Source organism: Penaeus vannamei, chromosome 4, assembly GCF_042767895.1.
Source record: "Penaeus vannamei isolate JL-2024 chromosome 4, ASM4276789v1, whole genome shotgun sequence".
NCBI classification, from domain to species: domain Eukaryota; kingdom Metazoa; phylum Arthropoda; class Malacostraca; order Decapoda; family Penaeidae; genus Penaeus; species Penaeus vannamei.
Window position 1 is genome coordinate 52,827,126 of NC_091552.1, and position 17,500 is coordinate 52,844,625.

The following is a 17,500-nucleotide window of genomic DNA, read 5'->3' on the forward strand; positions in this document are numbered from 1 at the left end:
CATACTGGCTGAGACGTCTCGCGACCCAAGACATCTACACATAGTCGTATACTCGAGGAGAGGGGAGGGGTGGGGGGGAGATGGGGGGAAGGGGGGGTAGGAAAAATGGGGGTATATGTCCATCCACATCACCATTATCAAATATCTTTACACAACATCTCTTTAATTTCTCTCTTTATTTCTTTTATTTTACTTACAAAATTGTGCAAAGACTAGTAGAAACAGACAGGTATTTTCCCTGTAATATTGAACTGGGTACACGGGGATAATAACACGAGGAATGGAAATAGCACAATATTCAGGACTAACATAAAATCCGGGACCTTTTATCATGAAAAAATCAACAAAGACCATCTTTAAAAGGCTATCAATTCTCTTTTCATATATATATATGTATATAAACACAAGAACATTATCTTCTATATTGGTCATTTGACTAAATTAGAAAGTATAATACATGAGTTAATGGTTTATTTACACTAAATTGTTCATCGTTGTGGGACAGATCGGCCTCTTGCGGTGTTGCCAAATATCGATCGTCCAAAAGTTCCTGACATGTGGCAACACTGTCATACCCTTGGATTTTCGTAGCATTCGAAAATCCGATAAAAAATATTCACTATTTCATGATTTGGAAAACTGAAACATTCATTTTTCTTCAAGATTCACCTTGTGAAGATCATTTATTGTTCCGAAAAAAACACAAAATCTTAATACAATACAATACAGACATTTTTTTTTCTTCGTATACATAAAATTTATCAATAAAATTACAATTTCCTTTTTATTTTCCCTAACGGCTCAATATCCTAATAATATCTCTCAAAAAAAAGGAAAAAAATGTAATTGTGAATGTAGTTGTTCTAGCATGTTCTCGAAAAAAAATGAGAGAGAATGGGAATGTTCTAGAATGTTCTCGAAAAAAAGAGAGAATGAAAATGTTCTAGCATGTTCTCGAGAAAAAAAAATAGAGAGAATGAGAATGTTCTAGAATGTTCTCGAAAAAAAAATTGAGAAAGAAATTGTTCTCGAAAAAAATAGAAAATGAGATTATTCCAACATCTTCTCGAGAAAATAAAAATGGAGAACGTTCTAGAATGTTCTCGAAAGTAGTAGAAGCAGCTTTTGAGAAAGCGTTGAACACCCTCCTCGCTCTACACACACGGAACCACATCTGAACTTCTGTAATTACTTGTATGTTATGAGAGAACAGAGTAGATAGGCCGGCCGTTCTGGGAGAAACAGTTATAGGAAAATATGTACCTTTTTTTTTTCCTTTTTTAGTTCCTTTGACGCCAAAACTGGACTTTATTTGTTTATTTATATATATATATATTTTTTTTTTTTGGATGAGATGTACTTTTTGAAATATCTTTTTTTGCAAGATTTGTATTTTTTTTTTCTTAAATCTTCTCGTACGTCAAAAAAATCTTTCTTTTTTGCACAAAAAGAATCACAAGAATATAATATTTTTTTTCTTAAAAGGAATTTTCTGTTTTACTTTTCTCTCTCTCTCCTTTCTTTCTTTCTTTCTTTCTTTTGAATGTTTTCTCATTTTTTTCTACTCTTTCTTATTCCTCTTTCGTAATGACGTCATCCGCGTGAGGTGAATAAATAAGTAATATTTACAAAAAAGAAGAAGAGGAGAAGAAGGAAGAATAAGAAAAGGAAGAAGATATGGAGGAGGAAGAGAAGGAGAAGAAGGAAGGATGAGAAAATAAAGGAGAGGAGGAGAAGGAGAAGAAGGAAGAAAGAGAAAAGGAAGAAAAATGGGAGAAGGAGGAAGAAAAAGAGGAAGAAAAACAAATAAAGGGAGAAATAATAATAAAAAGGAAGAAGAAGAAAAAGAAAAGGAAAACAAAGAGAAGGAGACAAATGAAGAAGAAAAAGAAAAAGAAAGAACAAGAAAAAAGAGAATAAGAAGAAAAAAAAGAAAAAGAAGGAACAAGAAAAAAGAGAAGAAGAAAGAGAAGAAAAAGAAGAAGAAGGAGAAGAAGGATCTGGGGAAGACGGACACGGGAGCGAAGGAAACAGACGTCAGAGGTTAATCATGGACGTGGGAGTAATCCGCGGGGATTAGAGGGGAGAGAGGGAGGGGGAGGGGAGGGGGAGAGAGGGAGAGAGGGATGGGGAGGGGAGGGAGAAAGGGGGGAGAGAGGGAGGAGAGAGGGATGGGGAGGGGGGAGAAGGGAGGGGAGAGAGGGGAGAGAGGGGAGAGAGGGGGGAGAGAGGGAGGAGAGAGGGATGGGGAGGGGAGAGGAGGGGAGAGGAGAGTTAATAGGGAAGGGAAAGGATAGCGGAGGGTAGGGGAGAGAGGGGAAAGGATATATAGAGTAGGAGGAAGGGATAGTGGAGGGAGGATGTCGGAAAAGGGAGAGAAGACAAAAAATAACAAGATTTAAAGGAAGAAATAGTGATAGATAGGAAGCGTAGAGAAGAAAGAGGAGAAAAGAGGATAACCGAATAGACGAAGCAGAACAGACAGACAGACGGACAGACACCTCAGGACCAGCAGAAGGAGTCCTCCACCTCCTCCTCCTCCTTCGGCGCCTTCCCCAGGGACTCTACCTGAAGACGGCCATGGAGGCGGAGTGCTCGAAAGCCCGACGCCTCAGCTGGGCGATGCTCGACCCCCTCCACATGTCCTCGCCGCCCATGCCCACGCCCATCCCCATCCCCATCGACCCCATGCCGCAATTCTGCTGCAGATCCTGTTGTTGCTGCTGCTGCTGCTGTTGTTGCTGTTGGCCGACGCCGGTGAGTTGCTGTTGCTGAGTCTGCTGTTGCTGCTGTGTGGCCGGGGACGAGGAGCCGCTGTGGGGAGGGGTGGCCGGGGAGCCTAGGCCGTTGGGGAGACCTGGGGAGTTTAGGGGTGATCCTGGGGAGAGGGGGGGAAGGTGACTATGTAGTCGCTTACGAGGCTGCCGAGGGGTAAGTGTGTAGGCCTTAAAGCTAAGACGAGGCTGTAGGGGGAGGGGGCGTAAAGGCAAACATACACACACATACACACGTACATCACAGATATGCGCACGCACACATACACACGTACATACACAGATATGCGCACGCACACATACACAAACATACACACACACATGCAAACAGGGAATGGGTAGTGGAGAGATGCACACACACACACACACACACACACACACACACACACACACACACACACACACACACACACACACACACACACACACACACACACACACACACACTCACACAAACACATGCACACAAGATCCGTTAGAAAAAAGTCTCATAATGATTGAGAGGTTATATTAACAACAACCTCTCAGATCATTCTATACAAGGGCGCTTTGGCACTCATTCCACAAGGGCATTCGTGGCACTCATCCCACAAGGGCATTTATGGCACTCATCCCACAAGGGCATTTATGGCACTCATCCCACAAGATCATTCTCGGCACTCATCCCACAAGGGCATTTATGGCACTCATCCCCCAAGGACATTCTCGGCACTCATCCCCCAAGGGCATTCTCGGCACTCATCCCACAAGGGCATTGTGTCCCTTCTCCCAGAGGTCGAAGGGCACGAAGGGAAAACACCGTTCTGGCTCACCTGCGTACTCACCCAAGGCGTTATTGAGTGAGGAGAAGGCTTGGTAGTGCGGCTGGTACATGGACGTCGGAGGAGACCCGCCCATGTTGGACAGGCCGGAGGGCAGCGGGGACGTCGACCCCCCCAGCCCCTGACCTAGCCCTTGGCCCAGCCCCTGACCCAGCCCCTGACCCAGTCCCTGGCCCTGACCCAGCCCTAGACCTTGGCCTTGTCCTAAACCTAACCCTTGTCCCAATCCCTGGCCGAAGCCCTGGCCCAGACCCTGGCCGAAGCCCTGGCCAAGGGACTGGCTGAAGGACTGGGTGATGCTCATGCTGCCTTGACCTAGCTGACCTAGGCCCTGGCGCTGCAGAGGGGAGGTCAGGCCGAGGGTGCCAGTGCCAACACCTGGAAGGGAAAACAGAGAGGTCAGTTTAACTCTAAATACTGGTTCTTTCATATAATAACAATAATAGAACTGTGAATTATATCAAGAAATAAAAAAATGGAGATTTAAACTAATATATAAAAAATCTGAAAAAAACAATACTGGATAAAATAACATGTATTATCACAAAATAAACACAAACTAAAACAATTAATAAACAGATAGATAGATAGAGAAAGAGAGAGAGAGAGAGAGAGAGACAGACAGACAGAGCAGACATACAGAAGCAGAGAGAGAGAAAGAAAGAGAAAGACCGACAGAAACGGACCAGACAAATCAGAGACCTCGAGAGACCAGAAGACCCCCCAAGGAGTCCTGACCCCCCAAAGACCCCCGAAGACCCCCAAAGACCCAAAAGACCCCAAAGACCCCAAAAGACCCCCGAAGACCCCCAAACCCCCCAAAAGACCCCCAAAGACCCCACAAGACCCAAAAGATCCCCAAAGACACCCCAACCCCCCCAAAGACACCCCAAAGACCCCAAAACCCCCCCAAAGACCCCAAAAGACCCCAAAACACAACCAACATCATTCATCCTCACCTGTGTTAATGGGCGCCATGCCCCCCATAGTCCAGCGAGTGTCCGAAGAAGGGAACATCGAGCCGCAGAAGGAATCGCCGCCCATGGGAGGGAAGGGAGGGAGGGAAGGGGAGGGAAGGAGGGAGCCAGCTGACCGAAAGACCGAACTGCTCTTTTTCCTCTTCTTCCACTTGGCGCGACGGTTCTGGAACCAGACCTGGAAAGAGGGGGGGGAGAGGGGCGTGGTTAGTGGGTGTGGTAGGAGTGATGATAAATTTGGTGATGATGGAGATAAAAATGATGATGATAATGATAATGATACAATTAATAATAAATATGATTGTGATACAATTAATAATAAATATCATGATAATGATACAATTAATAATAAATATGATGATAATAATGGTGATAATAATGATGATGATAATAAAGATGACAATAATAATAATAGTGATATTGGTAATAATAATAATAATAATAATAATAATGATAATGATAATGATAATAATGATTGTAATAATGATAGATATCTTAATAATATTAATAATGATGATGATAATAACAATGATACTACTACTAATCATGATGATTATGCTAATGATAATGACAATAATGACGATGATAATAAAAAACCAGTGATAATTCTAACATAAACCTTATGCTAAATCACTATATTTAAAATGGTTTCCCAAAATACAAACTACATTTTCCTAATAAACTCTTAGGGAAATACTCACAAATTTTCAATTATGAATACAACCAAAAAACGAAAAAAACGAAAGAAAATCTAATAAAAAAATAACACAAAAATTCGAAAAAGAAAACGAGACACACCCTTCATATATATATTTTTTCGCTCAAAATAAATCTCGGGACAATAAACGGTCTCAATAACGGGTAATTTGAATATCGCAAAAGCCCAACGAGGTCGTTTGAATGCTTTGCGCTCGTTTCCCTTTCCCGCCAAAAATTGCGGCGCCGGAGAGAGAGAATCAAGATGGCGGCCGAGATGTAGGTTTATTTTCCATCTTCGCCAAATGGAAGGCGTGGAGAGAGATAGATAGAGGGAGAGAGAGATAGAGTGGAAGAGAAGGGGAAATAGAGTGGGTGGGAGGGAGGGAGAGAGGGGGAGAGGGAAGGAGAGAAGGAGGGAAGGAGGGAAGGAGGGACGGAGAGAAAGAGCGAGAGAGAGAGAGAGAGAGAGAGAAAGAGAGAGAGAGAGAGAGAGACAGAGAAAGGAGAGAGAGAGAGAGAGAGAGAGAGAAAACCACCCCATTTCACCCTTCTTCATGTATAATTCATACACCCCCCTCCATCAAAGTCACGTGATCTGTTAAACAACCATTCGCCATGTGTTATATGAGGCGACGATATTATCCAATAACAACAGAGACCTTTTGTAATCAGTGTTCTTATTTGTGGGTTCCCCGCTGGGTTAAGTGAGGGAGCGGGTGAGGGAGGGAGAGGGTGAGGGAGGGAGGGGGAGGGAGGGAGAGAGGGAGGGAGGGAGGGAGGAAGAGAGGGGGAGGGAGGGAGGGAGAGAGGGAGGGAAGGAGGGTGGGGGGAGGGAGGGAGAGGAAGGGAGAAGGAGGGGAGGGGGAGGGAGAGAGGGAGAGAGACAGAAGGGAGAGAAGGAGAGAAGGAGGGGAGAAGAAGGAGGGAGAGGGAGGTAGGGAGAGGGGGATGGGGGAGAAAGGGTGTCCAAAATACCCCTTTGAATTCCGTTCTCGTGTTCTCGGGTTGTTCACACTCGCTGTACAACGTCGAACATTGTCTAAGCGCGAAAATTATTCAACAGAAAATCATTCTTTCTTGAAGGTTAAACGCTCTGATAAATCAACGTTTTTTTTTTTAACGAGAAGAATCATTGTTATTATCATCATTATTATTATTATTCGTGGTTGAACTTTATCACAGAATTAGCGTCGTGTTCTAACCTCAACTATAATATATATATATATATATATATATATATATATATATATATATATATATATATATATATATATATATATAAACCAAAACCCAAAACATATATACGGATAATATCAAAGTTAACCTCTCCTCCCCCCTTCCCCCCTCCCCCCTCTCCCCCCCGCCCTCCCAAAAGCCAATGAGGGGACGAAAAACCCTTGGGATTTAGTGGGTCAATTATTTTCACGAGTAAATCCCCCGCTGTCGACGCCAAATAAATTACTTCTCTGTTATTGCCTTCCAGTCGAGGCCGGGGCGTCGCTACCACACTTAATTTGTGTTAATTTTGAATCTTTTTTCTTTTTTGTTTTTATTTTACTTTTTTATATCTTTCTAAATGGGTTTAAGATGTTTGTGTTTATTTTTGTATTAAATGTCCGCTAAATTTTCCGTGGTGTATGAATAAAGTTTAAGCTCGTAGTCGGTGTGTTCTCTTCTATAAGAAATAAACGGTAAATGTTCAAGTTTAGTTCTCGATGTTATGAATAATTCCAAAATGACCTAAAAGCCAAGAGAAAATATATCTACTAAGTGGAAGTGACATGTATGTTACGAATGAATGGAGAAATCAATAAGAAAAGGTTATACGCTCGTATCTGGTTTCCCTGTAATTTCCCTGTTGTGAATACGCCTTCTAATTATTCCTCGGGTTAAGCTCCTGTTATTTACTGTTGTCTTTCTCCGCAATAACATGATATCACCTTCCCCTCTCATTTGTTATTAACGGCTTTGTAATTGTACATCTAATATTGCCTTCACATTTCCCGCCAAAATATGTTAGGTGTAGCGAGGCTAAAACATTTTCTCATTTTTTTCTCTCAGCTTCGTAGTATTGCAAGATACAGATTTAGACTCCATCAGTTATTCCAATACATCACTCACGGTTATTACCCAACAGCGAGATGTGTAACAGGCTAATATCATAGAACGTGTCAAGTCAATATCGGGCTAATGAAGGGGGGAGATTCGCCGGCCGAGAGAGCGCGGGTGCAAATCTGTTTGTAACCAACACGAACGCGCGCATGTTCCCCCAATATGAACTTTGGCCGTCTAAATCCCAGACAAATCCTGTCATCCGAGTCTTTCGGCGCCGTCTTGATCGATGGCTCCGTGTAAACGGATTGGCAACTTCGGAATGGCTCGGGAAATGGGTGTCGGAACTCGCGGGATAACGGACAACTTTTTTGGACGGCGGGAAAATTTGGACGAACGCACGCTTTCGGACACGTGGGAGGGAGGAGGAGGGAGGGGGGAAGGGAGGGGGTGAGAGAAGAGACAGAGACGTATAAAGACTCTAATTCGGTATAAAACTTCGACGATTTTCGACACTTCGCATTCAATTTTCCGGCTAACTTTTCAGGAATGGAAGGCAAAACGGGGCTAATTCGATAAGCGCGAAATAAAAAGCTCGTAAAATGGGACGGTCAAGTGTTCCCTCTGAGCCGCCAAAATCCTCCGAAATGGGATGAACTTTGTGTCAAAACCCCGCTACGCTTCCCAGAATGGTTAGCCGCCGCCCCGATTCACTTATTCATGGTAAATTCCTGAGGTCGGCGAGACGATAACTTTAGGAACACTTTTTTTTTCTTTAAACTGTAGCGGGAAAGCGGAGGAAGGCGCGTGGCGGCGGCGGCGGCGGCGGTAGCGGCGGTCCGCAAAAACCCCCGTCGGATCTCGTCCTCCGCCGCTACCGCTACCGCCGACCCTTCCCCGAATCCCGCCGTGATTGTTTGAATAGATCAGAGACACAGCGAGGAATAGAAAACCAATCTGGAATGCCCTTTATGCCCTCAAATGGACCATAATCGTGATCCCCGCCGCCTCAGAGCTAGAAGGGCACGTCGACCACGGCCACGGCGGCGCTTACCTGCCCTTCTTTCACGGAGGCGCCGGTGCAGGGAGGTCATCAGAGATCACAATAATAGCGCGATGATACACATTACCCCTATAGCCTGCGGAATATTGCTAGCTAAGGCGTTCGCTATTGCCCGGCGAAAGCACGTTCTTTTCCCCTACGTTTTTATACCTCTCTGTACAAACAGAAGGAAAATCAGAAATTCATAGTATATTCTTCGCTATCTCCGTTTCGCTATCGTTGTTTTAAATGATTTAATCGCGATATTAGTCAAAGGATGAATGTGATATTGACAGATGGTCGTGGCTGCGTTTTGAAACATGTCTCTTAATATATGACGATGTTCCAGGAGGGTTTTAATAGATATTCAAATTGTTAGAGACGAGAACTGGCGCTTGTAACGTGTTTTAGATAAAGACTGTCTACATATTACACAACATGGGTATTATTTGCTCTTATAAAGGCAAACTCTTCCCTTGATAATATATCTATTATCATTTTTTTTTCTAAATATCAGAGAAAGCCGAAAACAAGAAAAAAAAACGTTTTTCTTCCCTGGAACCCAAACAAAAACAAAAAAACGTTTTTCCTTCCCTCCCTTTCCCCCCTCTCCCTCCTCCACCTTCTCCCATTCCCCCTCCTCCCTCCTCTACCTTCTCCCTTTCCCCCTCCTCCCTCCTCCACCTTCTCCCTCCTCCACCTTCTCCTTTCCCCCTCCTCCCTCCTCCACCTTCTCCTTCCCCTTCCTCCCTCCTCCACCTTCGCTCTTTCCCCCCTTCTCCCTCCTCCACCTTCTCCCTTTCCCCCTCCTCCCTCCTCCACCTTCTCCCTTTCCCCCTCCTCCCTCTTCCACCTTCTCCCTTTCCCCCTCCTCCCCCTATTCTCCCTTTCCGTTCTCTGTTTACCTCTCCGGACTCCCACCTGAATCAAAGACCGGCGTCCATCAAACCGACTAATTGGCGCGTGGTGGCCTTAATGAAACATTGACGCGGACCAATCAGAAGCCCGGAGCTCGGCGCCGACCCACCAATCAGAGACAGTGGCGGGAAAAAGGGGGAAGGGGAAGGGAAAGGGAAAGGAGGAAGGGGAGGGAGAGGGAGGGAGAAGGAGGAAGGGATAGAAGGGAAGAGGAGAAGGGAAGGAGGGAGGGAGGAGGAGAACGGAGAAAAGGGAGGGAGGGAGAGGGAGGAAGGGAAGGAGGAAAGGGAGGAAGGGAAGGAGGAAAGGGAGGGAGAGAAAGGGGGGAAGGGAGGAAGGGGTGTTGGCGTTTGTCTCTCCTGTAATCAAACGCCGCGATGTTTTATAGAACGCGTACAATATTGACAAAACGATTAGCGACAAATATCTTTTTTTTTTTCTTTTTCTTAGTCGGTGAAGAAGATGTGCTTTGGTGTTTGATCTTCAATTGTATTTTTTTTTTTTTTTTATAATTTTAGTGGCAGTCTCGAGAGTAAACGGAGAGACAGAGAGAGAGAGAGAGAGAGAGAGAGAAAGAGAGAGAGAGAGAGAGAGAGAGAGAGAGAGAGAGAGAGAGAGAGAGAGAGTCAGACAGTCAGAGACAGAGAAACAGAAACAGAGAGAAAGAGAGCTAGAAACAGAGAGAAAGAGAGACAAAGAAAGAGAAACAGAGAGAAAGAGAGCTAGAAACAGAGAAACAAAGAAAGAGAAACAGAGAGGAAGAGAAACAGAGAGAAAGAGAGAGAGAGCGATCGCCGGCCAAGAACACAAATAATACGACCACGGGAAGGGAGAGAGACCGAGAGACCGAGAGAGAGCGAGAGAGCGAGCGCGCGAGAAACACGTCAAGTCCGAAGCGATTGACACCAATTAATCTGTGAGATGACTTGCTTCTCAAAGAGACAGCGGCCGTGTACCTGCGGGCGGTTTCTGGTTATTGGCTGTAATGAAAACATGATGGGTGGGCCACGGTCGGCGCGGGGACCCTGTACCGGTTGTACTACAGACCATATCCATCTTTCATGTTGGCGTTCTGGGTTTACAAGAGTTTCCCTGGTCAGTTTCCGACACGGGGAGATGGTGGAGAGAGGCTGATTTTTTAATTCCGCGAGCCTACCTCCCTTTCTCCCTCCCTCCCTCCGCCCCCCTTAAAAAAAGGAGACGAATCCTCCCTCCCTCTCTCCCTCCGCCCCCCTTAAAAAAGGAGACGAATCCTCCCTCCCTCCCTCCCCCCGCCCCCCTTAAAAAAAGGAGACGAATCCTCCCTCCCTCCCTCCCCCCGCCTCCCTTAAAAAAGGAGACGAAGGGGAATGGAAATAGCTTAGAAAAGGGGGCTTATTTTGGGCTTTCGTCATAGCCCCTCCCTTCCTCCCCCCGCCCCCCTTAAAAAAGGAGACGAAGAGGGAATGAAAATAGCTTTAAAAAAAGGGCTTATTTTGGGCTTTCGTCATACCCCCTCCCTCAAAAAATAGACGAATGAAAATAACTTTTAAAAAGGGCTTATTTTGGGCTTTCGTCATACACCTCCCTTCAAAAAACAGACGGAGAGGGAATTAAAATAACTTAAAAAAGGGCTTATTTTGGTCTTTCGTCATACACCTCCCTTCAAAAAACAGACGAAGAGGGTATAAAATAACTTAAAAAAGGTCTCATTTTGGTCTTTCGTCAAAATACCTGTCGGTTCGTGTTTTAGACAGACGCGGACTTCTGTATTGCAAGCTGGCATAACGCATTTTGTTTTTAAAATAAAGAAGAAAAAAGGAAAAAACTATTCAGTTTCGATCTGTGACTATTGTTTTTCCGTTTCATAAAACCGTTCGTTTCACTTTGAACCTAAACAAAGAGAAGATATATTGCTTTAAAAAAAGAAGTAAAAAAAAAATGTCTCTCACAACCTATAGAGTTTTAATATTGTGATCCATTAATCAAACCCCAATAGAAATACAAAATCATATGTGAAAGTCATCAATAAAACAAAAAAACAAACAAATAAACTCCTTTTTTTCAATATAAATAAACATAATTACAACAACAACAAAACACTCATACAAACACATAGGATTCTAAATCTCCATTTTTGAATTTTTGAATTTTGAAAGAAAGTCAGATACGAGTAGCGGATGATAGACAAACAACCTTAACTGCCCAACCATCTATTATCATATACGAGACACGCCCATCTTTTAACCGCCATTATAAACTCACCGGAACAGTTAAAAAAGCTTTTTGGAAACTGTTGTGGTGGTGGGAATGGCGGGGAGGGAGGGAGGGAGAGAGGGAGAGGGAGAGGGAGAGAGAGAGGGAGAGAGAGAGGGAGAGAGAGAGAGAGAGAGAGAGAGAGAGAGAGAGAGAGAGAGAGAGAGAGAGAGAGAGAGAGAGAGAGAGAGAGAGAGAGAGAGAAAGAGAGAGAATAAGAAGTCGAGACCGAAGACAGAGAGGAGATAGCGAACAGACAGGAAAAAACAAAAGCCAGAACCAAAAGAAGAAACCAGAAGACAAAGAACGAACAAACACACCAATAAATAAACAACAACAACAACAATAAAGAGAGAGAGAGGAATGGACCGAAAGAGACGAAGAACCATGGATAAAAAAAAGAGGAAGGGAACGAAAGAGACGAAGAACCACGGATAAAAGGAGGAAAATAAAGGGAGAGAATTTCTGGTGGCGACAAAATCCTGTCAGGTACGTGAGACGGGGAGCGAGGGAGAGCAAAGTGAAGGTCTGTGTTCTTGTACAGCGAAGCACCAGGGAAAAGGGGGGACCACTCACTGCATCCGTCGGTCTCTCTCCCTCTCTCTCTTTCTCTTTCTCTTTCTTTCTCTCACTCTGTCTGTCTCTCTGTCTCTGTCTCTGTCTCTGTCTGTCTCTCTCTCTCTCTCTCTCTCTCTCTCTCTCTCTCTCTCTCTCTCTCTCTCTCTCTCTCTCTCTCTCTCTCTCTCTCTTGGCCTCTTTCCTCTTCCCCTCTCTCGTCTGTCCTCCTCTTTATTTCTCTTTAACCGTGTGCCTTCCTTCGGTTGTATTTAGCTCTCTTCTTATTTCTTTCCTTTTCCTAGTCTCTATTTTTTCTTTTTCTTTCTTTCTGCCACATTTCCTCCCCCTTCCCGGCTTTCTCGACCTCCTTTCCTCCATTAGTCTCCTCTTTCTCTCCCCTCCTCCTTTCTCCACATTCCCTTTCCCTCCACAAATCTGTTTTCATTTCCCCTCTCCTCCTTTCTCCACCCTCCCTCTCCCTCTCTCTCCTCTCCCTCCTCTCTCCCTCCCCTCTCCTTCTTTCTTTCCCCCCTTCTCCCTCTCTCCCTCTTTCTTCCCCCCCTTCTCCCTCTCTCCTCTCCCCCTCTCTCTCTTCCATCTACCAGGCTTCCAGTTAAGCTTCGTTACTCAAGTTATTCTCTACACATGTATTCGCTTTTTTCATACCAGGTTCACAGTGTGTTTCCCTCTGGCTGGAATCCAATTTTATTTCGAAATTCTGACAATCTAGATCCGAGCATTTTTATTTTTAAGAAAAGACAAAAAATATATATGGTTGTGAGTGCAGGTTCCTCTATGCTGGATATGTGTTGTTTGTCTCTTGTTTCTGTTTTGGGTTTCTGTCTGTCTTGCTTGCCTGCCTGTCTGGGTTTCTCTGGGTTTGTGTCTTGGTTTATCTGTCTTTGTCTTTGTCTCTGTCTTTGTCTCTGTCTGTCTGTCTGTCTGTCTGTCTCTCTCTCTCTCTCTCTCTTTCTCTTTCTCTCTCTCTCTCTCTCTCTTTCTCTCTCTCTCTCTCTCTCTCTCTCTCTCTCTCTCTCTCTCTCTCTCTCTCTCTCTCTCTCTCTCTCTCTCTCTCTCTCTCTTGCACACGCACATTCATGAATGTGCAATGGATACAGATTCTACTCTAAAGCCAAAATTAGCATTATGTAAGTATGTACAAGAGTAAGTGTGTAATTGTACCTGGACAAATACCTCTATTTAGCAAGTGTGTATGTGTTTCTTTGTTTGTGTGTCTCTACGTACACGTGTATGTGTATGTATATATATGTGTGTGTGTGTGTATGTGTGCGTGTGTTTCTAATTCGTGTGTTTCTTTGTATCTTTGTGTGTGGGCGTGTGTGTGTGCGTGCGTGTATGGGTGTGTGCGTGTATGCGTGTGTGTTTGTATGTGTGCTATCTTAGCCCTAAAAGCGTGGCATAGGCTGGCGTGGAAAGCCTGGGTCATATCGGCTTTAAAATTGACGTTACTTTGTTACAGCGACCGCGAGGTTAACTGAGACAGGCCGTTAAATGCATAACCGTTTTGATCAATGTAAACTTAATTTTTCTTCTTTTTTTTCGTTTTTTTTTGAAGGGTAAAGGGGGTTTCAGTTATAAGTTGGAGTTGTAGAATGAGTGTTAGTTATATTTTTTTGCGTTTCTCCCGAGATCAGGTCAATCAGCTTAATTTAGTTTGAGGGAGGAACATAACGGCAAATTTCCGAGGCTAAATATGAGGCAGATAAAAAAAAAAAAAAGTTTATCGTTTGTATTAGCCGGATATAGTGTACAACCAGGTTTTGGAAAAGAGTTTTGTAAAACCACGTGTCTATCATTTAAAAACGAATAAAAATAGATGAGACAGATGTTAGGGTTTGCTAGAATTTGCCCATGACGGAAAAAAAGAGCTTTCAAATCAGACAAAAAGAAAAAATATACATGTTTTTTTGTGTTTCGAAATCGGGACATATATATCTAAACTAATAATTTCCTAGCATCATATATCCGGTTAAAAAAAAGGCATCAGAACCGAAAATCAAAATAATTCGTTTCTTTTCCACTATATTCTTTTTTTATTACCGAAATAAAACATATTCGAAAGCGCCCTTCAGAACCAAAAACAAAAAATGGCGCCAAAAAATCTGGAAAACAAAAACGCATCGCCCAATAAAGAATTGGCGGGTTGTCACGCGGCGCAGGTCGTTTCCAAACCCCTTTTGACACGCGCAATAGACAATCATAAAACATTGATCACCTCTCTTGCCGTCGCTGTTGGGGCAACTGTATAATGCTCCGTGTTTTGGGAAGGTAATGAAAAAAATAGGTAATGAAAGGATATAACATGATTCGAAACCTTAATGAAAATATAATGAAAGTATCATGGCCGGCCCTTGTATTGCTTGCGAGCGGGAGAGAGCGAGAGTCGGAGAGAGAGTTATTAGTTTCCTGAAGTGCGGAACGCATTGTGCAATTGTTTTTAATCGCTGCTGAAATGTTTGATCGGGAAATAATTGCTATTTGTATCATTATGGCCCTTGACTGACATGGGGGGGAGGGAAAAAAAGAGAAGAGAGACGATTAATAGGCAAAAGGGGGTTCGGATTATGATTTCCATTCGAGGTAATAGGATCGAATCTCATCAAAGGGGGGAAAGGGATCGGTTGATATCACACGCGGTTGTGGACGGAGATACATGCCTCTATACTTCACATACATACGTGCAGATAGCTATATATGTATGCATCTATTTATCTATCTATGTATCTGTCTATTCGTCTATGTATATAGCTATTTAAATACATGCATCCGCAGTGTATGTATATGTACATTAGGTGTATGTACACAGGGAGATACGAGAGAGAGAGAGAGAGAGAGAGAGAGAGAGAGAGAGAGAGAGAGAGAGAGAGAGAGAGAGAGAGAGAGAGAGAGAGAGACAAATAGAAAGACTAAGACAAAACAGAGAAAGCGAGAGGATAAAAAAAAAACAGAAAGAGAAAGAGAGAAAGAGAGACACAGAGACAGAAACTGCTTAGAAAAAAAAAAAAATAAAATTCAACCCAAAGATTCTAACAAATATATTTATATACATAAAATCTGGTCGCAGTGAGGGTAGTCGACAAGTTTCACCCATTACCTAGCAAATGTGGTTTTGCTGTTCAGGGGATGCATAATGTACAGGCCTCACCCCCCCCTCCCCCTCCTCCCCCTCCTCTCCTCTCCCACCCGGCCTCTCTCTCTCCCTCCCTGACTCTAGCTGGTCTTTCTCCCTCTCTGTCTGTCTGTCTCCTCTTTCTGTTTATATAGTTGTCTTTTCTGCGTGTCTGTTTGCGTGGATAGTTGCTCTTTCTCTCTCTCGCTCTCTCTCTCTCTCTCTCTCTTTCTCTTTATCTCTCTCTCTCTCTCTTTCTGTTTGTCTGAATGTGTCTATCTACTTTCTATCTGTTTCTGTCTGTGTAACTATGTCGTTTTGGTCTGTTTGTCTGTGTGTCTATTATCCCTTTCTCTTTCTCTTTATGTCTATATAACTGTCTTGTCATAATGTTTGACTCTCTCTTTGTCTGTCTGTCTGTCTGTCTGTTCCCTCTCTCTCTCTCTGTCTCTCTCTCTCTCTCTCTCTCTCTCTCTCTCTCTCTCTCTCTCTCTCTCTCCCTCCCTCCCTCCTCCCTATCTCTTCCTCTCTCTCTCTCTCTCTCTCTCTCTCTCTCTTCTTCTCTCTCTCTCTCTGTCTGTCTATTTGTCAGTTTGTTTATGCTTTGTCTGCCTTATCATTTGTCTGTTAATGCCCATTTATCTATTGGTTCTCGCTATCTATTCATCCAGAGAGAGAGAGAGAGAGAGAGAGAGAGAGAAAAGAGAGAGAGAGAGAGAGAGAGACAGAGAGAGAGAGAGAGAGAGACAGAGAGAGAGAGAGAGAGAGAGAGAGAGAGAGAGAGAGAGAGAGGAGAAGACAAAGAGAAATAAAAAAGATATACAATGACCCCCCAAAAATAAAGATAAAGAAACTCAGAGATAATAAAAAAAAACACAGACAGATTGACAGACACAGAGAGAAAGAGAGAAAAAAAACTATGATAATGTTTTCCGGTCGAAATAATGCTAAATTAAATTACAAAGGATCTGGGTTCATCTAGCACTTGTGATAGACTTATGCTTAATGCAGGGCCACCCCCCCCCCTTCCCCTCCCCCCCCCCACCCCTCTTTTCCCCAACCCTCCCTTCCTATCCCTTTCTCCTTTCTTCTCTTCCCTATCCTTCCCCCCTCTCTATCTCTCCCTCTCCTCCTCATGTCTCACACTCCTCCGCTTTCCCCTTCCCTCCCTCCCCCTCCTGTCCCTTCCCTCCCTCCTACCCCTCCTCTCCCTTTCCTCCCTCCTTCCTACCCTCTTTCTCCCTCCCCTCCCTCCCTCTACTGTAGTCAACATGTTTAGCAATAATTATTGGTTTATGAATAAACACCTACAGTTTTTAAACACCTCGCTGTCAGGTACGTTGTTTTTGAACATAATATTCTCCCTCCTACCTCCCCCCCTCTCCCCCTCTCCCCCCACACCCCACCGACGCCGAAAAAGAATTGTCACCTATGAATAAAACCGATTGACCTGTTAATGCCTTGTTTAATATATTCGACCATGCAAAGGTCATGAACTCGGAACGTATATCAATCATTGTCTCAAAGTCTTTTTTTTCTTTTTTTTTTTGGAAATTTGGACTTTGACGTTCGCTGGGATTCGCTGGCTCATTATGTTGTCATACGGCTTAATGGTCCGGGCAAATTGGCCTTGCAACGTTACAAGGTCATTAAAGATTCCGGTGCCTCTGTGATTGCACCTTTTATCGTGTCATGGGTCGCTGATGCAAACGGCGTACGCTTGTATATAAAAGGGAAGACTGAGGTTTCAGAATTTCGGGAAAAATGTTTATGCTAGTATAGATTTTTCGATTGGAGGGGGAGCTTTAGAATTTAAGGGAGGAGAAAAGATTATATTTGTATGAATTTTCGATTGAAGGAATAAGTGAGAATTTAGAAGGGAAAAGGTCATATTTGTATAAATTTTTCGAATTTTTGGGGGAGGGCGGTGAAAGAGGTTGATGCACTATTGAAATGTGTTAAATGATGTATTTAATACGGGAAACTGGTGGGTTGACTGATAGAAATATACTTGGATAATACGCCGTTATAGTATATCTCTCTCCCTCTCTCACATATTCTACCTCATTTTCTGTTCCCTTTTCTTTGTCTTTCCATCTCTCTCCATTCCTTACCTCTTCCATCCTCCAATTCCCTTTTCTCTCCTCCTCATCATCTCCTTCCTTCCCTCTCTCCCTCCCTCCCTCTCACCCACTCTCTCCCTTCTTCCCGCACCCTCTCCCTCCCCTCTTCCCTCTCACCTCCTTCCCCTCATCCTTTCTCTCCCTTCTTCCTTCTTTCACCCACCCTTCTTC

General features: G+C 43.8%; 1 protein-coding gene across 1 annotated transcript in view; it reads right to left on the reverse strand.

Annotated features, from left to right (window-relative positions):
• Window positions 1-2,297: 2,297 nt before the first annotated feature.
• LOC113821851 (homeobox protein orthopedia) overlaps window positions 2,298-17,500 on the reverse strand; it is a 49,600-nt gene continuing 34,397 nt past the window's right edge. Inside the window, exons 3-5 of the mRNA XM_070119152.1 lie at window positions 4,555-4,750; window positions 3,587-3,973; window positions 2,298-2,878 (exon numbers count right to left, since the gene is read on the reverse strand). Of these exons, the coding sequence (XP_069975253.1) occupies window positions 2,565-2,878; window positions 3,587-3,973; window positions 4,555-4,750 (897 nt within the window). The 3' untranslated portion in view covers window positions 2,298-2,564. The remainder of the gene's footprint in view (window positions 2,879-3,586; window positions 3,974-4,554; window positions 4,751-17,500) is intronic.